Source organism: Euleptes europaea, chromosome 15 (assembly GCF_029931775.1).
Source record: "Euleptes europaea isolate rEulEur1 chromosome 15, rEulEur1.hap1, whole genome shotgun sequence".
In the NCBI taxonomy this organism is placed as follows: domain Eukaryota; kingdom Metazoa; phylum Chordata; class Lepidosauria; order Squamata; family Sphaerodactylidae; genus Euleptes; species Euleptes europaea.
Window position 1 is genome coordinate 59,986,573 of NC_079326.1, and position 22,451 is coordinate 60,009,023.

General features: G+C 51.1%; 2 protein-coding genes across 2 annotated transcripts in view; one reads left to right on the top strand and one right to left on the bottom strand.

Annotated features, from left to right (window-relative positions):
* The first annotated feature begins 2,493 nt into the window (after positions 1–2,493).
* On the top strand, positions 2,494–18,301 carry ATIC (5-aminoimidazole-4-carboxamide ribonucleotide formyltransferase/IMP cyclohydrolase). The gene is made up of 14 exons (XM_056861517.1): positions 2,494–2,570; positions 3,276–3,342; positions 4,788–4,876; positions 5,815–5,966; positions 6,062–6,218; positions 6,911–7,036; positions 9,257–9,364; positions 10,475–10,560; positions 11,999–12,088; positions 13,825–13,953; positions 14,817–14,909; positions 16,046–16,228; positions 17,555–17,710; positions 18,165–18,301. The coding sequence occupies exons 1-14, from the start codon at positions 2,525–2,527 to the stop codon at positions 18,282–18,284; spliced, it is 1,602 nt and encodes a 533-aa protein (XP_056717495.1). The 5' UTR covers positions 2,494–2,524; the 3' UTR covers positions 18,285–18,301.
* Positions 18,302–22,323: 4,022 nt separating this feature from the next.
* The window catches only part of FN1 (fibronectin 1), a 162,997-nt gene continuing 162,869 nt past the window's right edge, over positions 22,324–22,451 (bottom strand). The window contains exon 48 of the mRNA XM_056861242.1: positions 22,324–22,398. Within this exon, the coding sequence (XP_056717220.1) occupies positions 22,324–22,398 (75 nt within the window). The remainder of the gene's footprint in view (positions 22,399–22,451) is intronic.

Genomic DNA, 22,451 nt, shown 5'->3' on the forward strand with positions numbered 1-22,451 from the left:
GCCTGGGCCTGGTTGCCTCTGGAGGGACGGCCAAGGCCCTTCGGGACGCCCGCCTGGACGTCAGGTAAAGATGCCCGTCCTGGTCCTTTTAACTGGAGGTGACGGGGGCTGACCCTTCTGCATGCCACACGGATGTCTCTGCCACTGAGCCACAGCCCCTCCCGGATCTTACCCATTTACTCAGGAGTAAGACCTGTTGGCCCTGACCTGGACCGCCCAGGCGAGCCTGATCTCGTCAGATCTCAGAAGCTAAGCAGGGTCAGCCCCGGTGAGTATTTGGATGGGAGACCACCAAGGAAGTCCAGGGTTGCTGCTGTGCAGAGGAAGGCACTGGCAAACCACCTCTGTCAGTCTCTTGCCATGAAAACCCCCCAACAAAGGGGTCGCCATAAGTTGGCTGTGACTTGACGGCACTTTACACGCACACACACACACAAGACCTGTTGAACCTACTGGGATCTATGCACAGTTAGTCAAAATGTGGGATGTTTACAATCTGGAGTGTGAGAGGATGGATTTCGGCAGGCCTGACAAATGTAGCACGAACTGGCTGACACATCCCATGTATTCTTTGTCACAGAGCTGCAGTGTTTTACACAGCTTTTACCCCTGACATATAGGCTGATCTCAGACTTTCAGGGCTTGTGGCCAGGTTTCTTATTTAAGTCAACAAACGATATCAAGAGCATCCGTTTCCTATATAATTTATTTAAGAGGAGCCTTTTGCACGTTTAACTTGTGCGGTTTATTTTTATTTTGCTTTATTTATATCCCACCTTTCTCCCCAAAAACAGCTTACATCATTCTTCCTTCCTCCATTTTATCCTCACAACAACCCTGGGACGTAGGTTAGGCTGAGAGTGACCCAAGGTCACCCAGTGAGCTGCCATGGCACGAGCAGGGATTCGAACCTGGGTTCCCCAGATCCTAGTTCCACACTTTAACCACCCCACCGTACTGGCTCTCCTTTTGTCATCTATGAGTTTCCCCATTGCTACTGTTGCGCGTTCTTGGAGTAAAGTCAACAAGTCCGAACTGTTAACCTCCGCTGGGTCCCGTTCTTGGATGTGAGCCTGTTGTGTGGACTTTGTTGCTGCTTTCACTAAAGATCCGTTTTTTGGCCTCCTCTACGGTTTGGGAGAAAGAGGTTTAGAAGCGAAACACTGAATTTATTTTTCAGCTGGTTACATCAAGGACAGAGAGATTTTCAACATCTTCTGTGGTGTTTTTCAAGCTCCTCTCTGTTACTGGGAGGGCTGGAATTCAGTAAAGGAATCGGGATTCTTTGCGCTCCGTAGATTGGATGTCTGGCTTCTGTGCTGCTGACCTTCCTCTGGGGGAGCTCAGGTGGGCGTGGGCGGCCCTCCCCGCCGTTTCGTCCAATGAGACAAGCTGGGCTCGGTGGGGGGGGTGGAAAGGCCGAGGTCACCCTGGACATTTCATGGATGAGGGGGGGTTTAAACCCCACCCCTAATTTATCTTGGGACATCCTTGTCTAACCCATCTCCATGATGACGGCAGAAATATGTGCTCAAGGCTGCTCTGTTGGGGCTTTTAGTAATCAGGAATGAGATACTATTGGTGGCTTTTATTGTGCAGTATTTTAATTCTCTGGGAGACGTTATAGGTCTTCATGCAGCATATCCAAATGGTCACAAAAAACTCTTGTGCTCAACATCTTCTACCCCACCTTTCTCTTCTAGCTCAGACAGGCTCAGAAATTGTATGGCTTGTGATGGCCGATACTGTGTTTTAATCGAGTTACCTTTGAAATAAACAGAGAGATGAGAGATTTGGCCTTAATAAGACTGACCACATCTCCTTGCAACGGCAAGTTCCTTTCATTGAACTTTGCAAATAGTTCTGATAAATAAGCAAAGTTGTGCCTGATCTCTTTGAGTTCATCACTGAGCAAAGCATTTGTGTCTTCAAAAATCTCCACAACATTGTTTTAAAGGTTGTAAAAGCATCTCACGCAGTTGTGATTTGATAGCCAAAGAACTTCAAAATGTTCCATCCATTGAGAAGATTTTTAATCTTATCATCAAGGCTATCACTCCATTTATCAGTGGTGGACCGTCATAGTTTTAACGTGTCGTAGGTAAGATATTTTAAGTACAGAAAGGAATAAAATCTAGGGAGAGCTGATGCCAGTCTTAGTAGGCAACATGGCAAATTCAGCTGATCTGAATAAAGGGCCCCCGTTGGTGTGAGATCCGCCGTGGTGCGGAGGGTTGGACTGGGGATCTGGGGGACCCCTGTTCAGATCACCTCTTTGTCATGGAAGCTCACTGGGTGTGACCTTGGCCAGTCATATACTCAGCCTAACCTACCTCATAGGGCCGTTGTGAGATTCAGATGGAGAGCAGAACCATGTAAGCTGCTTTAGTTTTCCCGGTGGAAAGAAAGGCAGGTATAGATGAAGCAAACAAACAGTGAAGTGCCAAATGAGGGCCAGCTTGGTGACTTTCTCCCCCCCCCCCATTTGAACAGGGATGTTTCTGATCTTACCGGATTTCCAGAAATGTTAGGCGGGCGTGTGAAGACCCTCCATCCTGCAGTCCACGCTGGTAAGTTTAGGCCGCCAGGTTTTCTCTGTGATTGAAATTCCTTACACAGGCCCTTACAAGGCTGGATATTCCCCTCAAGCCACAGATCTCCTGAGCAGCGCCAATGGACTGGCCCGTCCCAGGGCGGCCTTTGTGCACATGGCGGCATGCGACCCCCCCCCCCCCGCACCCACACCGGCTCTCTTTGGGCTGGGTCTCCGCAGCTCCTTCAGGAGGCAGAGACCAAAATGGTGACGGTGCCTGAGATCCAGTCTGCGTGTGGTGCAACCCTTCTGTGACTCTACCACTTGAATGCTGGTGGAGGAGCGCCTGTTGGAAGCCCTGGCCACAAATGAGAAGGGTCCCTCTCAGTAGATGCTGGGAGTTCTAGCCCAGCCTTCTTCTGAATGGAGATGTAAAACTTACTGACATTTTGAAGCCATGAGTTTAAAAAAAATCCCCAGGGGATTTTTTTTGGGGGGGGGGTACTCTGGAATTTCTGAATATGTTTAGGATTGTGCTGCAAGATTTTAGTAATTATCCTAAGGACAGCCATTTTAATCCTTAAGATTTCCATGTAATTAGGGAAGTGGTGAAATAGCACTTATTTGTAGCGTAACCAAAGCTAGATATTTCTGGAATCAAATACCTGCAGGAAAACGTTTTCCCACAGCCAAGCAGAAGTCCTGTTTCTGTACCTTTCAAATCCTCCTTTTCCCCATCTAGGCATCCTGGCTCGTGACATTCCCCAAGATGCTGCCGACATGGAGAAAATGGATTTCAGCCTCGTGAGGTAAAACTTCGAAGGGGTTACTGTAAGCTAATAAGTAATCATGAGATGAAACCTCTGATTCAATCCAGCAAATGTTGATCTGCAGGAGAGACAAGGGCTTCTCTGTTTTCCATCTGGCAGTTACTCATTTCCAATTTTGAAGTTGCCAGATAATTTTTAGGCATTTTGTGAATTGGGGCCTGACTTTTGGACACAGAAACTCCGCAGGGAAAGGAACCTCCGGTCAGGGATTTTCATTTTGAAGTACCAGCAAACATACCCTTTGAGACTGACATAATACTGTTTGAATTTCGACATGCAGGTTAACTACAAACATAGAAGCACAAAGATTCAGGGCCAGACTTGGCTGCTAAGAAACTCTGAGCGGCTCTAATCTGTACTTTTTATCCCTCCTGCTGCCACTTTGGTTCTTCAGCCGTATTTTGTTGGCCAGCTGCTCCCCTGTAGGTCTCGTAAAGTAAATTCAGAGGCCAAGCAGGGAACGTTTCTTCAGTGCTGTGACCAAATTTGGTAAATCTTAAAAAAAAATAGCTTCCTTGTCAATTGTCTGATGGGGTTGTGTTTTGTGGTCTAGCAAGTTGCCTTTTATGAACATTTGTAAACAAAGAAAGGAGGCAGAGGCTTAATCGTGGTTTGGTACGATGTGTGGGTCAACAAACCATGATTTCCAACCAGCCAGGAAATTGGAATCAAGGCCCATGATTTGTTGTGGGTTTGCGGACTCTGGGCTGGAGCCATCTCTGGGCTGGCAGGCTGTAGCTACTGAGGGGCAGCTTGGCTGGGAAATGGTGAGGCATGAAGGTGCGCGAAGGTCTCCTTTGCTTGTTGGAGGTTTGGAAGCTTCCGCTGATTTGGTTTCTCAGTGCAGACCAGAGCAAGTGGCGGTTTGGTCTCTGACTGAAGCCTCAGTCCCCGCTGCTTCTTAACGTGAGCAGGGTGGATCGCTGACTCCTGTGTCCTCAGCGCTGTGCTCTGTGAAGATGCCCCTTCATTCCCTACCCTTCATGTCCAGTTACCTGCAATCGTTTGTTATGTGATTGCTACCTGAGGCCAAGGCTATGATGGAACCCTGTCCGCCCCCTCCTGTGGCCAGCAGTCCAGCTGCCAAAGAGGTGGCCATCTTGAGGATTCCTTCTCCGACCCTCCATGTGGGAGAGAAGGGGGGTGGCCTGTGGAAGGGATGGAGTTGGACGGGGGGGTGTTCGCTAATCTCGGAGCCCTTGGTTGGGCACAGCACAAAATTGTGCAGCAGCTCTTTCATTCTCCCCCCACACACACACACCGCCTTCTGTCGGGGCTACGTGGCAGGCTGTGGCTCAGCACAGGCCGCTCAGAGGTGGGATGGATGGAAGAGCAGGCAGACAGAGCTGCCCTAGTCAGCTGGCCTTGAGCAAATCATTTGGAGTGACCCTCCCGCCCGCCCCCCCCCATTTTTCTTCTTCTAGAGTTGTGGTTTGCAACCTCTACCCCTTTGTCAAGACCGTGGAGTCCCCAAATGTAACCGTCCAAGAAGCAGTCGAACAGATTGACATAGGTAAGTTTTTTTAAAAAAGTTTAAATAGGTCACACATTTTAATCATGTTTCACAGTGGCTGAATCTAGGCATAGAAATGAAGGAGAGTGATTGATAACAGTTGCATGGTACCCAGCAATGGGTGGATCCTACAGTTATGTCAGAGACCCTCCCCCCCCAATCTCTTGAGTTTTGTCCCTTGCTAAGGTCATAGGGTGAGCCCCACTGAGGATCAAAGACACACCCCTCGCTTCCCACGTGAGCCTCTAAAACACAGGAAGGGAGGCCGGTTCCGTCGTCCTGGAAGGCAGGCAGCCGAGCAGAGGAGATCCCGTTACAACAGCCCCCTCCCTCTGACATGCCCCCCCCCCCCGCACTGGGCTTTCCACTCCTGACACAGATTCTTGGGAGCGGCCTCTAAAATTCTAGCCATTGGATCTCACTGAAATGATAATCCCGTGCCTGTCTACATACATATGTAATAAAGTATCCTATATAACGGAGGACTCGAATTTGTAGTTTGGGGTACATTTCTGAAATGTCAAAAATGTCTTATCTTCCACCCCCACCCCCCCACCCCAAATAAAAATTGCAGCATTAAAGGTGCAGGGTTAGAATTCTGCACCATACATTACCTAAATATTTGTCAGTTTTTACAAGCTGAGAAAGGTGAAAAGTTGAGCTAAAGGTGAAAATTGAAGGCAACAACGTTGTAGAAACGATATGTCCATCTAAGTGTTATCTATCAGCCAGCAGCCAGGATGTCGGGTCTGTTTGGCATCTGTGGGAGCTTGCGGGTGTTGGCCCCCTTCCAGCTGAGTGGAGGAGGAAGGAATGTGCATCTTGGTGTGCAAAGAGGAAAGTGGAACTGATACAGCCGCTAAATAAGACAAGTCAAATCATGTTGATCAACTTAATCAAGTCATCTTGATCAGTAAAAATGTTTTTTTTAACCAAAGGCGGCGTGGCTTTACTGAGAGCCGCTGCGAAGAACCACGCCCGGGTGACTGTGGTGTGTGACCCTGGGGACTACGCCGTGGTAGCGAAGGAAATGAAGGCATCGAGTAATAAAGACACCACGCTGGAGACCCGCCGCCAGTTGGCACTCAAGGTGCGTTGTGTATTCTTGTGGGAAAGCCGCACGTAACTAGTGGAACGTCTGTAGTGTCCCCGGTTTTCAGTGCATCTCGGTTGCTTTCTCTTCAGGCTTTCACTCACACGGCTCAGTATGACGCGGCCATCTCTGACTACTTCCGGAAAGAGTACAGCAAAGGAGTCTCCCAGCTTCCCCTGCGGTATGGCATGAACCCGCACCAGACTCCCGCGCAGCTCTACACATTGAGGCCTCAACTTCCCCTTTCAGGTAGGTTGGCTGTGACCGTCCCCTTCCGTGTGACATGCGCATGTTGCTACTTGGGATTCAGGCGGAGTTTCTGAGAGTCCCAAGTGCTTCACGTGCCTTTTTTTTTGGTAAACAGCAAACCTGTAATAAGGTTGCGGAGCATCCTTCGCCCCATTTTTTGAGGGGAGTAAGGGCACCGTGTGAACTTGTGTTAGAGGTGGGATTACACAGCCAGACCTCTCGTGAGCCCTGCTTTGCAGCTGTGAGTTGTGCCCCCCCCAGGAGTCAGACAACAGCAGGCAGCTGACTCAGAAGCCCCCCCACAAGCAGGACTGTGGGCTTCTAGTTCTTGTCTGTTTGCTTCAGGATTTCAACCTCAAGTTGATCCAAACACACGCCATGCTGCAGTCGCAGAACTGAGTTTTGTTTGGTGTACAGACGTGCATGTTGTGCCCCCCTGTGCACATCACCTTGTCATATAACCGTTCTTGAGCCAAGTGTGCTTATTTGTGACTTAGCATTTGCTGTACAAAAAGGATAGTCTGTCCCCCACCCTCAAATTGCCATGTACTGAGCACAGGAACGCTTGAAAAGGAATCAGACGTAGACAGTTAGGAGCCCTGGATTCTGAAACCGCCGTGGGCAGATGGGGTTTTTGTTTGAGCTTCTAGGCTGACATGACTTAACGGAGCCGTCCCCCTCTCTCTCCGCAGTGCTGAATGGCTCTCCGGGGTTCATCAACCTGTGCGATGCCCTGAATGCCTGGCAGCTGGTCCGAGAACTCAAGCAGGCCTTGGGCATCCCAGCCGCAACCTCGTTCAAACACGTCAGCCCGGCAGGTGAGGGGGTGGTCCGAGGGGCCACGCTGGGCTTTCTGCTGCTGCTGCTGCTTCTGCCCTGCTGGGAGGGGCTGCAGCAGCCCTCCTGGGTGTGTTGGCAGAGATCTGCTTGTGCCTAGAGAAGACACAAGACGGGCAGCTTGTGTGAGAGAGCAAGTGACAGACACCACCCGAGCAGGGGCTTATGTGGTGCTTGAAGAGGGGAGGGACCGTGGGGCTCAGTGGCAGAGCCTGCTTGGCATGCAGAGAAGGTCCCAGGTGTTCAGTCCCCGGCAGCATCTCCAGTTAAAGGGACCAGGCAGGTAGGTGATGTGAAAGACCCTTTTCAGCCTGAGACCCTGGAGAGCCGTTGCCGGTCTGAGCAGACAATACTGACTTTGATGGACCGAAGGGGGTCTGGTTCAGGATAAGGCAGCTTCAGGTGTTCAAGTGTTCAGAAATTGCTGTGTGAGTGTTGGGTTGGCGTCCTGTTTGGGGGAGTAGCCATTCTGTTACAGTGATGAGTACAGGCCAAGAGGGCAGAGGAGCCAGGACAGGTGTGGCCTGAGAGCAGGTAAGCAGTGGGGACCCCTGGAGTCATTGCCAGAATTTGCTGCTTCTCTTTGCTGCTTATCGAAGTATATGAGAAGCCGGGGGAGCCTGCCCTGTTTGGAATAGGCCTTACGTTTTCTCCTACCTCCGTGGTGGCTAAAATAAAGGGGTGTTTTTTCTGAATTTTGGGCAGAGAGGGTGCCCACCGCCATGTAAGCTGCTAAGCTGCAATGTTTCTAGTGGCCCATTGGTGGCAGCAGAGAGTAAACTTTTACCTGTGAAAGGTGATCTTCTCTGAGGTCAGGCAGCCGGAGACCGGAGAGGCCAGCGGGGTAAGCCCCTCCTTCCCCATGGAAGAAACAAGGGGTGTGTGGGGCTGGTTTCACCGCTTCAGTATTAACATTTCCATGTTGCAGATATGGGTCCAAGCCCCAGAGTTTGTGTGGATTGCCACCTGGCCAATTCCTGGCAAAGGTGAGATTTGGCCTGCAGATTTCCTGGTCTGTCACTCAGCCTCATAACCACTCCCCTCCACCATACATCTTTGCATGCCCCAGGATGTGGCTGGAGAGCGCTTGAGACGTGGCATTCTTGCATCAATCAATCTTTATTAAAAGCAGTCATAGACCAGCACAGCTCTTCACAATTTACCATTCTTGCATCAAAGTTTGCCAGATCACAGAGTTTGAGTTGATGTTGTGTTGGGCGTGGAAGTGATACCTTTGACATTCTTTTCACCTGAAACCTGCCCCGGGTTTTTCATCACATTGCCCTGGTCAGCTCCACGGGCTGGCCCTGAGCACCAGGAAATGGCTTCCACGTGGTGTGACAACTTTCACTTCCAGATAGTGCCCTCAAAGTTTGTCAAGCATGGCTGGATGTCCACTAGATGTCAGTGTATACGCTCAGCATATGAACACAGATGCATGCATACCCGATTCTGTCTGCGGATCACCCAAGTGAATATTCTCTAGTTAGCGGCTTAGAGGTAGCTGAGATGCACGCAGAGCCCTCCAGGTACAAAGAATCTGCCTTGATCTGTACCGTCTCCTGGCTTTTGCCACACAGGGGCCAATTGGTTGCATTGATTGTGACAAACGAATCACTTCAGCAAATTAATGTCATAACAAATAAATACCTGTCACGACATGGTGTAGCTTCATGGCTGTGGAAGGCGAAGAGCAATTTACACCATGTGTTTTTCATCTTGTAACTGCCCTGAGGGGCCATGGCGGTCATGACTTTATTATGTGCTAATCCTGTTTGGACGCAACATTCATAAAATCTTAGCAGAATGAGTCTGCTGCCAAATGCTCGGCGTAGCTGCGTGAGGTGGCTAAAAGGGTCCTGCAGCCTTGAAGCTTTTTGCTTACCATCCTTGGTTTGGTGTTTGCTGCTTGAGGGCTTAGCGGAATTCGCCCTGCAACGCTTTAATGTGCGTGATACCTCCTTTAGTTCGTGGCGTTCAGAGCTGCAAAGGTATTCCCCCAAACGGTCCGGCCAGTGCTCTGAATCAGTGACCTTGGAAATGACTTCCAACGGTTGTCAGGGGGGCCTCTGTCCACACCTGTTTTGTCTCCTTCCTGCGTGTGCCTGCTCCAGACGTCATGGGGGGTGGGGGGAACTATGTTCTCACATACTTCTCGGTTGTTGACTGGACTTCCTGCCTCTGCTACTTTTCCCTGCCAGGTGCGGCTGTCGGAGTTCCCCTCAGTGAAGAAGAGGCCCACGTCTGCATGGTGCATGACTTGCTCCAGAGCCTGACCCCCTTGGCAGCTGCCTACGCACGGGCCAGAGGTGGGCGCGGTTGGGAAACGCGGCTGCAGCCAAGTTCTCTTTCTAGTCTACCTTTTCTGCAACGTTTTCAGCAACGTTCACGCCATTAGCCTGCTGATCCGGCCCCACCTGCCAAGACATGTTTCTGGGCCTCTGTTTGCTGCCCTGCGTGTGGCCCCTTTCTATACTCCTTCTGGGTCACTTTGCCAATCTCCTTCTTCTCTTTGTCCTGCTTTGCTCTATCCAAACTTCCTCCTTTTCCATTCCTTTGTCCCTTTCCACATCCTCTCTTCCCTTTTCTCTGCCCCATCTTCTCTCTTGAGTCTCTCGGTCCACAATTTCTGCCCCTCAGGGGCTCTCCAGCTAGTTTTGGTGTGCTCAAGGCCGTGGGTGGATTTAGAGGTTGGGATTGGTGGGTGGGGGAAGGTGGCGGGCTCTGGACGCTTCCATGAGGTCCCCCCTCTCCTGTTTCCCATGGGGGAAGGGGGCTGGTTGCCAGATTTTCAAATAAAAGAGACCACAAACTATTATTCGAGAGTGGCAGGCCGGATAAGAGCCCTCGAGTATCCGGGTCCAGCCCCCCCAGGCCTTAGGTTTGACACCCCTGATCTGTTGTATAGAAGCTGAGGGGTTCCGCAGTCTTGGCTTCCACAGGACGGCCCCATCGGAGTCTGCTCATCCCACAGAGATTGGCAGATGGTCCCTAAGGGTACCCCACACACAGGGTATTTCAGCTGGACACGTCTTAGTAAACTTGGAGCATTACCTGAAGCTTTCCTTAGTCCCACACAAAATCTTCCATTTTTTTGCTCCAAAGGTTTTTTGATTTACTGAAACTTGATTTTTAAAACAAGCACAGGAAAGGATTGCGAGGAGTCCAGCACCCCCTCTCCTCCAAAGATAAGCTCAAATATCATTAAATGATTCTGCCCCACCCGTGGGGGAAAATGCTGAAGGGCCTGTTGTGGCAGCCGTTTTGTGACGAGGCCCGCTTCTTCCCCAAGGTCCCAAAGTACTTCCAGGCTCAACAAGGCTTGGGTGTCCCTGCTCTAAACTGCAAAACTAAGGGCTGGGGACTTCAGTAGCTGAGCGGTCTGTTGCTAACCTTTCTCCCCCCCCCCCCCACTATAGGTGCTGATCGGATGTCATCTTTCGGTGACTTCATTGCTCTCTCTGATATCTGTGATGTCCCCACAGCAAAGATCATTTCCAGAGAGGTCAGGAATTGTACCCTTCTCCCTCAAGGTAGTAGGGGTGTAGTTGGTCACAGTTGCACAGCAGGTTGGGTTTGTGCTTGTGAGAGATGAAGGCAGGTTTTTCAAGGGTGCTGCACATGTGCTACTGAAGGGGAGAAATAGTTTCTGGTCTTTGGAACCTGTTGAGACTTTAAGGCTACAGGAAAGCACAGGAGGGCCGTGTGGTAAGCCCAGATTGCCTTGAGCCCCAAGGGGAAGGCAGGATGTAAGGATTTTAATGCCCATTAATAATGTCTCTTCTGATATCTTCTAGTAATGTCTGTTCTGATTTTTGAGCTTTTTTCAAAGCAACGTTCGTGGCATCTGAGTTGGTCCGCATGGTGGTAGGGAACATGCTTCTTGTTGTTTTATGAAGTGTGGTTTTATCACCCGACTGATTAATTGTTGAATATTTTGTAATGAGTTGTGTTTACACAGTTCCCTTTCTCTTTATAAAAGATGCAGCCCTCTTATTTGTACCCCCAGCTTCTTTCACTAGAAGCTGACACCCCCCGACCTCTGATCTCTGCATTCCAATCAGTCGCTGCAAATTTAAAAGATCTCTCATTCACTACTGTACACCAGCAGAAGTGAAAGTAGTATTTTTTAAAAATCCCACGCCAGCACCCCACCCACCCAATGCCGGCTTTGTTCCTGTTGCCTCCCCCCTCCTGGTATATTTGGCCCTGATTCCTGATCTTCCCAAGCTGTTTCAAACAGAACAAGGGAATGGGTTGCATTGGAAGAGATTCTGAAGCGTCAGGGCAACCAGGAATCAGCAGGCGAGCCGGCTGCCCTTCTGCCAGGGGTCTCTGGAGTGTTTTGCCAGGCTGGCACTCTGATCCTGCTTGCAAACAACAGCGCCTCCCCCAAGCAATGGCTGAAAAACGGGAGGGTTTCCGTCATCCTCTGGATTCTCAGTAGCAGCATCAGCGTGAACCAGTGAGGGCGGGGGGCCCCTTCCAGATGAGTTAGGCAGTGGGGTGGAAACAGCAGCCCCTTGACCCCTGCTGTGTTCAGGGGCTGGTCGCCCAGTTCTCTTTGAGGGGCTCCGTCTGTGCCGGGACGGTGTCAGAACGGGAGGGGGGCCCTCATGAGGAAATGCTCCTCAGTTCAAAAAAAGGTCTCTGTAGGTAGAAAATTAGCATGGCGGGGAGAAGGGTAAGCGAAGACGCTTTCAACGTGACAAGCAGTTTTCTGCACAATGAGATGGTTGACTGAGGGGCAGCATTCGAATGTGTGGCCCATCCTCCCCTCCTCTCTAAAGAGGCGCAGCCCAAGTGGAGGCTCACAGCCTCCGGGGGAGTTCTGCTTCTGCCCACCTGGCAGGAGGAGGGGTTTTCTGCTGGGGTCTGGCCACCTTCAGGCTGTCTGCCGGCTTATCTGGTTTTGTGATTTTATCTGATTTTTCTGCATGCAGGTATCAGACGGAGTGGTGGCCCCGGGGTATGAGGAAGAAGCCCTCAAAATCCTATCCAAAAAGAAGAACGGGGGCTACTGTGTACTCCAGGTCAGGGCTCAGAGTGTTTCGAAGTGTTTGTGAGCAATTTCAAAACGCCGCCTTTCTGCCTTCCACCAACTTGGTTCGATTGCTTTGCAGACTTTCCCGCCCCCTCCCTAATTTCCCTTTTATTATGGATGGGGGGAAAATGAGCCCCTTTATCTAATAAGGAACTCTCCTGAAGCCCCCCCCCCAAACAGGTTTTTTCTTAACATCGTCTCTAGTAAGGTTCTCATTTAATCATTCAGTATTTCCTCTGGTGAGAGGATCTTGGGGGTCGGGCACGGCTTGCGGCTTCTCTGGGAAACTCATGTTCATCACAGACAACCAGATGTGATACAGAATTTTGGAAGTGTTTTTTTTTTAATGATACACACCATGGCAATTAGCCCTTCTGTGTTTACTCATTTTTATTACATTATTTCTACCTCGCCCTGACCTGAATAGCCCAGATCTTGGAAGCTAAGCAGGGTTGGCCCTGGTTAATATGTAGATGGGAGACTACCGAGGGTTGCTAAGCAGAGGCAAACCATTGCTGTTTGTCACTTGCCAGGAAAACCCCGTGGAGGGTTGCCGTTGCACCTGGACGGCACTCTTAGCGTGCAGATTTCCACCCTGCCTTACCAAGAGGCTCATGTGATAGTACCATGTGGCAAAACAAGCTGAAATAACACCCCCCGCTCTGTTTGGAACATCTTAAGCAGCAACTGCTGCCCGAAGGCCTCTGCATTCCCGCCCAACAAAACCAGCCTTCCGTTAGTCTACCAGGGAGGTTCTGGGATGAGATGGGCATGCCCAGTGAGCAAAAGCCCACAAGAACGCCCCTCCTTACCTCCCCAGACCAGCTGTTCCGGAGCGTTCCCCCTCTGATAGGGAGGGCTCTGTCCCAGGCTGACCCAGAATGGGCTTGGCTGAAGGAGGGCATCGCAAGGAGGTGGCCAGGAAGCCCCGATGGGGTGGCTGTGATCCCAGAGGCCGTGCGTGGTACCGGCACACAGACCTCCCTTCCTCTTCACCCAGTGCTGCGGGCAGCCCTTCTGTCTTGTGCCACCAGGGTCAGCAGAGGCACAGGGGCTCCCAGCCCTCTTCCTGGAACCCTCCATGGTTTGACCCATTGTGGTCTCACTTTTGGGAGAGGGCTGCTTCACTTGGGGTTGCTTATGCTCCATGTGCATCGGGGGGATTGTGGCTCAGTTTGTAGCGCATGCAGAAGGTCCCAGGTTCAATCCCCGGCATCTCCAGTTAAAGAGACTAGGCAGGTAGGTGATGTGAAAGACCCCCGCCTGAGACCCTGGAGAGCCGCTGCCGGTCTGAGTAGACAATACTGACTTTGATGGACTGAGGGCCTGATTCAGTATAAGGCAGCTTCATGTGTTCAAAAATGAATAAACAGCTTCTGTGCCCAGTGGAGTCAAACTTTGCACTCAGATTCTGCAATGCTCAGTTGCTGAGCTTAGTGAGGGCTTTAGAAAGAAGGTTTTACACCTCCCCTCCCAACAAACTCTGACCCCATGAACACTGGATCTCTTCATAGGTGCTGCTTGCTTCCCCCATTTCGCAGTGTATCTCCACAGCTGCTGGAATACAGATTTGGGGCTAGATTTTATATGGGCTAGCAGGAGCTGGAAAATCTCTGGGGTGCCCCTTTCCAGCTCCTTTGGGGTCTTGTGTCCTAATGCTGCGCAATTACCAGAACGTCCTTGAGCTGGGGCGGCTTCCCAAAGGGGCTCTTTTCCTGCTTCCAGATGGACCCCGCTTACGAGCCGGAGGAGAACGAGATCCGCACCCTCTTTGGATTGCATCTGATGCAAAGGAGGAACGATGGTGTGATCGATCGGGCACTGTTCAAGAACATCGTTACCAAAAATAAGAATGTAAGATGACCGGGGAAGGAGAATTTTTAATAACTGAGCTTATTCATTGAAATGGTGTGCTCCCGTCAGGAGGGGGAAAGACCCCCCCTCAGGGAAGGGCTGTAGTTCAGCAGGCAGAGCACATTACTTGCCTGCAGAAAGCTTTGGGTGAGGGAGAGACCCCTGCCTGCCTACCTGCCTCCCCGGAGGGCCACTGCTGGTCAGTACTGGGCTAGGGGAAGCAGGGGGGTCTGGCTCCTTCTAAGGCAGCTCCAGGCATTCAGAAGCTGTGGAAACTACCAGAGCTGTTGCACTGATGTAAAGTTGTGTACTGGTGCTACGGCGTGGGAAGGAGTGCAGGTGTGCTCGTGCAAGGCAGGAGGGCGGAGGAGGGCAAGGCATGTGTGTGTGGGGGGGGCAGTTGGCCTTGCTAAGAGGACCAGTGCTGAAGAAGATGCACCGTGGCCTTTTGAGACGGCTTCCTCGTCCTAACCAAAAACCACTTTTAAAAACTCCAGCGCCTCTTCCTGACCACACCCGCTTCTTGAGGTGCCCATTGCAGGCTGTCTGAATGTGTCTCTGGATAGAAATGTTTCAAGTAAACCCCTGGGTGGGTCAGAGGCATGTAGTTGAGAGGTGCCAACAAGAGCAAAGTGGCAAGCTGCTCAGACAAAGGCAAGCAACCATTTTGAATGATCCTGGCAAACTCTGTCCAGGTGAGCATCTTCTAGAGAGAAGGCTCTGAGTACCTATCTGAGGCATTTCCGGATTCACGTGGGCCACGCTGGGGGTGCATTTTAGTGAGGACTTTCACCTGGTTTGTGGCTGTTCTGGGCGTTGTTTGCAGAGGTGCCTGCACGATTGCCGCCTCCTTGTCCTTTCAGCTGCCTGAACCGGCTATCCGGGACCTGATTGTGGCCAGCATCGCTGTCAAATACACACAGTCGAACTCTGTGTGTTATGCCAAGGATGGGCAGGTAAGCCATGGGGGCGGCCAAGGGAAGATCGGTCTGGCAGATGCCCGCTTTAAAACTAGCCAGGGGGGAACAAATCTAAGTGGACAAAACAAGCAGCCTGCAGCTGACTCTGTGGCTGAGAAGTTCCAGTTGGTCTGTGAAAAGGCTTTTGCTCGTTCCTTTCTGGTTCTCCCCACACCCAGCATTTGTCATTTCAGAACCTTCTCCTCCACCCATAGCAGAAAGCCCCGGCACATGTCACAGGCCCCCTCTTTTTGGCGAGGCAGGTGCTGAGCCAAACGGTATACAACTTAGGAGCACGGGATGTCCTGGCGTGTTTCCTTTGGGCCCCACCACACAAGGAACCCTGCCTGGTGCTGTTGGGGGGGGGGTGCCCACCTACAGAGCCCCCAGTGTTGCTGGGCCGCCTGAAGGCTCACCTGACCATTGGGAGTTGTTTGTCTTTCCGCCTGTTCCTATCGTCTTTCGTAGCCTCCTTTTGCACAGGCTGCTGTTGGTTGTAAAACTGCCTTGATGGATTGAAGTTTTTTTCTTTTGGCCCAGTATTGTTGAGGGGCCTTTCTCCTAAGTGAAACCTGTCCTTTGCTGAAGGCACCTGCTTGCTATGGGCTCCTCTGAAAGCTGAGTGCCGCCTGTCCAGATCTCTCACCAAGGCTTTATTTTTGCCTGTTGTTGCCAGGGGCTGTTCCCCCCCCCCCCCCAAAGCATGGCTGGGCTCTTCGGATTTGCCTCTTTGTGGCTTGCGTGGGGAGGGCAGGCTGCCGAGAAACCTGGGGGAGGGAGGAAGAGGTGCGCGAGCAGGATCCCCGCATCTCATCACGTCTCATTTCTTCCTTTACTGCAGCTTATTTCAGGGATTATTGTTAAGTGTGTACGCACAGTCTTCTTGTTAGCTAACTTAACTTAATGTGCAGAATACAGCCCATTCTTTGCTTGTCTTTTTTGTTTAAACAACGTGATTGTTTGTGACTGGTGACAGAGCATCCTCTCAATAAGGGGGAAATCTGCAGAAATCTCATTTGTGAAACAGTAAATATTGGTAACGGGGGAGATTTGGTATTTGCCGCCACAGGGGCATGCCCTTCAGCTTCATTTTGGGGGAGGTTTTTGCCCTGCTAGTGGTGTGTGCGTTGCAGGTGATCGGCATTGGGGCCGGGCAGCAGTCGCGCATCCACTGCACCCGCCTGGCCGGAGACAAGGCCAACCACTGGTGGCTGCGGCATCATCCCCGGGTACTGGCCATGAAGTTCAGAAGCGGAGTGAAAAGAGCAGAGATCTCCAACGCCATTGACCAGTACGTCACGGGGACCATCGGCGAGGTAAAAAGCCCTTTTGCTAAAGAGCGGCCGAGGCCTGGTCTTAGCTGTTCCTGTATGTCCTGCTTAAAGTGAACGTAGTGCAGAATGTGGCCAGGGTTGAAGCATATTTCCAGTATATCCCCTCAGAAATAGCCGTTGGGACATAAAACTGTTGTAGCTTCCCTGATCCTATAAGCTGCCGTTTCTTGCATCATTTGTGAGGAACGGAAGACTGGAGATGGCTGCAAGAGATGGTTTGAAAACCCAGCAGCAGCAGTGTGCGGGGCTTTCCCTCTGAGCTCGGCCAGAGTTTGCCGCTGAAGGGCCTTTTCTCCTTGGTCTGGCCCTCTCCAATATGCAGAATCCTCTGCGGCCTCTGCCAGCAGCCCCTTTCCCACAGTTCAGGAACAAGGCAGTCCGTCTGGAGAGACGCCACACCTGCTGGAGCACCCGGGGCAAGGATGCCCCCTTACACATCCTCACTGTTCTTCCGGCTGCACAGACTGTGGTTCATTCAAGGGGTCAGGTGACTGGAAAGCCAAACACTTCCTTCTGAGTTGCCAATGAAACAGGAGCTGCCAGAGGGACTTCTCCTTCAGGAATTGTAGGGGGATCAAGGTAGACTTTTGCCTGAAGCTCTGGAGGATTAAAATGAATATCCAAATTTGGAAAAAAAAAAAAAAAAAAAAAAAACCTCACAACTGTGAGGGAGAGATGTGTCTGTTTGGCTGCCTGGGGAGATGACTTAAGAGGCCCAGCAGCTTCTGTTGGACGCGCTGCACAGCTCAGCAAGCAACGTGCCCATTTAAAACTATAAACTCAGTAAATCAAACGGGGTTGTGTCTAAATTGGGCACTTTGCCAACCTTGGCAGCAAACCCAGTTGTTACCCGAGGGCAAACGGGAGCCGGAGGAGTGGAGCTCAAGGAGGGGAGCAGCCAGTCCAGATCCTGTTTGTCAAACTTTCTGTCTGGCTCCTGGAACTGGATCCTGTGTTTGGGTGTTCTGATGTTTGCGCCCAGACTGGAGTGGGCATAAAACAGGCCAAGGAAAGCTTGTGAAGCAAGCGAAAGGAAGCTCCAGTTAAGAGGTTTCGAGGTTTTTAAACGATGACCTCCCCTTTGGCTCTGATTTTAATGTATTCTGGCTTTGAATTTTCCAGCGTTGGTGTTGTAATAGTAGAACAGATGCGAATGTCCAGACAGCAACAGCGCCGCTCGTTACACTGGGGTTCTGAAAGTAACGCTCACAAAACATTTCTGTCACTACTCGTTTCGTGAATTGTTGGATTCAATTCAACTGATTTAGTAGGTAATTAAGTATATATATATATATATATACTTTTCAGGGTGAGGATCTGCTCAAGTGGCAGGCTCTGTTTGAGGAGGTCCCCGCTCTGTTCACTGAGGAAGAGAAGAAGTCGTGGATCGCCAAGCTGCAGGGCGTCTCGATCAGCTCGGATGCGTTCTTTCCTTTCAGGGATAACGTGGACAGGGCGAAACGGGTAAGGCCCCGACCCCTCGGGGATTGGCGCTGCCCGTCGTGGGACTGGCAGGGGAAGGAACTGCTTGATGGGCATCCTCTCCAGTCGGTTACTCTTATAGAATCATAGAGTTGGAAGGGACCACCAGCCTGCCTGCCTTCAGTTTGGCATATGTTGGCTAGTGTGGCAAGCACTGTATGCTGTGCTGGTGGGGTACCATCCGGATTTAGTTTAATAAAACAGATAGCGAAGTCAACGAACTCCAGGCAAAGGAATCCAGACTTCCAAAGAGACAATCGTAGCCCCCCAATACAGATTCACCCCCCCAACCTTCCAGCTGGCCAGAAGAGGTCATTGAGGAGAGCGGTCACCTCTTGGGGATGTACTGAATTCCTCCAGATGTCACTCACTGGTTCAACAAGCTGCTGCTTGTTCTCTCTCCTCTCCCCACCCCCACCGCTTTCTTTCTCTCCAGAGCGGCGTCCAGTTCATCGTGGCCCCTTCTGGTTCGGCCGCTGACCAAGTTGTGATTGAAGCTTGCAATGAGCTGGGGATCACGCTGGTTCACACCAACCTCCGCCTCTTCCATCACTGATGTGCCCCGGAGATGTGGCGGACATCCCTTAATCTCGGCAGACGTCCCTCGGAAAGCAGCATCTTCTCTAACAAGGATTTAAAAAGCAGGAGGCGGCGGCAGCGGCAGCATATTTTCCTTTAAAATCAGCATAATGCTCATTTTTCTGTGACTACTAAGACAGAGTAGTTTGTCTCCTGCAAAGGCGGTCTTGAAATGAAAAATAAATACATAGAATTGTTCTGTCAGAATTGTTTCTGAAGTGTATTTGTGCTTTTTTTAATGGACTGTGCTGCCTCGGTTCTCCTGCTTTTTGAAATGGGTCTTTCTTACATCTCCTGTAGACCACCTAAGATGAGGACTGGGTCCAAGCAGGGGAGTTTTGCCTTTTGTGTCAGCTACATTAGCGCTGTGTGGGGGCACAGCCCCACAGTCCTTGGCCCCAGCTCCTCTTGGCAGGTTTCTGCCACTGCAGGGGAGACCGCTGAACCAGGCCGGGAGGCTCCCTCGCCTTTGGGGGCGGGGGGAGGTCGTCCCCAGTTTCTCAGCAAGAAAAAGTCCCTTGATAAAAAGTTCGTTTCTAACCACATACAAGAAGGGGATTTGGGGATAGACAGTACAGAAGGCAGAAAATAATAACCCTTGCAGGATCCCTTTCTGTCCCACAGCATGGGTCAGGCAGTCCCTCTACTCACCCAGCTGTGGACAGCTGCCTGTCAAAGGGCTGACTGACGGATTTTCTGAGAAGAGCCCCCCTCGGCCCTATACTTGGCCAGAGACAGGGGAGATACCTTAGAAGTGGGGTGCTTGTTCAAATGTTCCCTGCCAAAAAGAATCTGGCCAATAAACTAATATGTAGTAGAAAGTAAGTAATTTCAGCAGGCAAGGGAGAAGAAATCAGCAGCATGAACTTGGTGGTGGGAATCTTTGCTGTGAAGAAATCTGAAGCGACCCCTTCTGCTCCTGCAGGTCATCGGTTTAGTCTGTGACGCTCAGACTCAAGGGCTTGAGGAACAGCCGCCTTCCTGTTCTCGGTGGTTCATTAGATTGACACAAGCAGCATAATGGCTCAGTTTTGAAAAAGATCTTTCTCCGGATTAAAAAATAAATTCTCCTGGCACACCTGTACCCTGAAGGGAAGCTGGCAGCAACTGGGGCCCTTTGATGGCATTTGGGGAAGGAAGAAGCATGAAGTCCTTTCAAGATCTGGGAGGTCTCGGCCTCTAAGTAGCTGCCCAGTCAGAGGTCTTTTTTTTCAATGGGGAGCCAACTTGCTTTCAGTTTGTTGAACTGGGGGGGGGCACAAAGTCTAGTGTTTGCTGCTCAAAATCCTCAAGGTCAGTGGCTGAAGCTGAAATTTTAAGAACTTCCAAGTCAAATACCGCTTGTGATCAAAGAACTTGTCGCCAGAGGTAAGGAAGGGCTTTCATGAGCAGATCCTCTCGATGAGTTTGGAGGTGGGGGCGGCTTCCTGCCTCCTCTGGTGGGGGGTGAACTTCCTGCCACTTCAAGACTTCATGCAGCTGCAGGATAAAACCATCTAGAACCAAAATTCCCTTTGATACTTGGAACAGTCGGAGCTGACTGATAGATTTACAAGCATCCTAATGTTTTGGGTGTGACTCGGATCTCGCTCTTCTACTGCCGTCCAACACAGCTTCCCTCTTGAAACTGGCTTCGTGAGACGGAATCTGCCCAATAAGGGTGAATGTGAGTAGCCCCGATATCCTTGGACAAAGGCAGAGGTTCTGAGCTGGCAATCTGCCCCTTCCCCCCTATAAGACAGCCAATAGTCATTGGAAGAGGCGTTTGTAGGGTCTATTGATGCTGTTTGCACTGACCTTTTTCTGGGAAGCAAAGCCAGCCAGCGCCCCCCCGCCCCCATGAAGGCTGAGTGTTGGGTAACCTCTCACACAGTGGGGGAAGTTAGCCGCTGAAGTTCTTACAAGAGGCAAAGCCCTTGAGTTTTGCACAGTGTGAACTTGCTGTCAGTAAGGCCCTTAAGGGACTCCCCTCCCCAGATTTTGGCAAGCTTGCTCCAAAGCAATGGGGAGTATTCGCCTGAATCGAGAGGACCTAGTTAGGGAGAGAGGAAGCTTGTTTCAGCAAACCCAGAAGCAGATGTGCAGGATCTTCATTCCAGCCACAGGCATTGGGGGCCCTGGCATCCTGCTGGTAAAGAGGGGGCTCGGGAGGCTGCCCTGCCCTTCTCCTGGAGTGAAAGAATGGGCTGCCCCACCCTTTGCTGCTGGACCTTTGGGGGACTTCTGCGCCCATCCATTTTGGCATCAAAGCTGTCCTCTCTTTAAGCCAGTAGTCCTTGTTGCCCAGGGGGGGGAGGAAGAATGGGGGCCTGCATGCCCTCCCTTGCTGTGCTGCACGTGGACCTCTTGGGTCAAAAGAGCCTTTTAGGGGCCTTCTGTCACCCTTGCAGCAAGGCAGGCAGAGAAAAACTCATTGCTCAGGGGAAAAGGGGGGGAAGCTGGAAGGAAAGCTACGAATAGAGCGTGGAAAACGCTCTGCGAACACCAAAATAGGTATACAAATCAAACATTTACTGATATATATACACACCTATATACCCAGGGTCACATAAAAATTTCTGGGGCAAAAAGGGGTCTTGAGTGGAAGCCCTGATCTAATCCAACTCCCTGCACAATGCAGGAAATTCACAACTACCTCCCCCCCACACACACACAGTGGCCCCTACTCCATGCCAGGAAGATGGCCAAGATGCCCTCCCTCTCATCATCTCCCAAAGGTCATAGAATCAGCATTGCTGACAGGTGGCCATCCTGCCTCTTCTCAAGAACCTCCAGGGAAGGAGAGCTCACCACCTCCCAAGGAAGCCTGTTCCAGTGAGGAACCACTCTGTCAGAAAATTCTTCCTAATGTCTAGATGGAAACTCTTTGGATTTAATTTCAACCCACTGACTCTGGTTCGACCTTCTGGGGCAACAGAAAACAACTCGGCACCATCCTCTATATGACAGCCCTTCAAGTACTTGAAGATGGTTATCATAGGCTAAACATACCCAGTTCCTTCAGCCTTTCCTCGTAGGACCTGGTCTTTGGCCCCTCTTGGCCATGCAGCAGTGGGGACCACTTTGCTGTAGGGGAGAGTGTTTGATGTTCAGTGGTGAGAGAGATGCCCGTCTCTGCCCGGTTGTCGAGATCACCGGGTGACTTGGGGGGGGCCGGAGAGACTCTCCAGAGTTATTTGGGGGAAGGCCAGGGTGAAAACGCCACACGTGAGGAAAAATCCAAATGGCAGGAGCCCTCCCTCGAGGCCACATCAGATCCCGGTGTGATTCATGAGTCTCGAAAACCGACCCGGGAGTTCAATGCTTCTCAGGTGACCCTGAGGCCGGCTAAGAAATAAGCACATGGCTGGTTTGTAAATCTTTTTATTAAAAGAGTGGTCTCCCACAGTAGTAAAGCTTCAGCACTTAACAGTATAAAAATAATTACTGATCATAATTACACCAAATTCCTCTGTGTTCTACGTGTCTCCCAATATATTTTCCCATAGAAACACACTTGGGGAGGGGAAGATTGATTTGATAAATAACAGCAAAAAATGCTAACATAGCGATGGGGAAAGAAATGGGGGGCCACTGCAGCAAGATTCGGCCTGGGCCTGTTTTCAGTGTCACAGTGCGGGGATGGGGGCTATAATTCCTACTGAGAGCCACGGGGAGGGGGAAATTAAGTGGGCTTTTCATTCATTTCTTTCTGGGTCAGGGGAGCCTCCCCCCCCCCCCCGCATTCCCTTATGGGTCCCATGTAATTTTTCTTGGGGGGGAGGGGGAACAAAAATACTGAATGGTACTGAAACACTGAGCAAAAAGAGAAGCTGACGGTATCGGTTGTGAAAGAGATCCAAGATGCTCTCCGGGTGCCCGGAGGCCTTGAGTCGGACGTGCGTTGCGCCAAGCGGGCAGGCCGAGCGACTTAGGCCGCCGGAAGGAAGACCGGCTTGCTTTTCCCGAGTCGAATTCTGCCGCGTGGGGTCTTGGGCAAGCGGCTCCGCCTGAGTTCTGTGACATTCTGCTGCCCGTTAGTCTCCGCGTCGGATTTGCATGTCTGACTGTAGATGCAGCGGGTAGAAGCACTCGATGGGGCAGTGGACGTTCTGCTGGAAGAGAGGGGGCAGGCGTCAGCGCTCACAGGTGGGCAGAAGAGGGA

Coding starts and splice junctions, on each gene's coding strand:
- ATIC (XM_056861517.1), top strand. CDS start 2,525: ATGTTAGGCGGGCGTGTGAAGACCCTCCATCCTGCAGTCCACGCTG. Junction 9,365..10,474: donor TGCCTACGCACGGGCCAGAG/GTGGGCGCGGTT, acceptor CCCCCACTATAG/GTGCTGATCGGATGTCATCT. Junction 17,711..18,164: donor ACGTGGACAGGGCGAAACGG/GTAAGGCCCCGA, acceptor CTTTCTCTCCAG/AGCGGCGTCCAGTTCATCGT.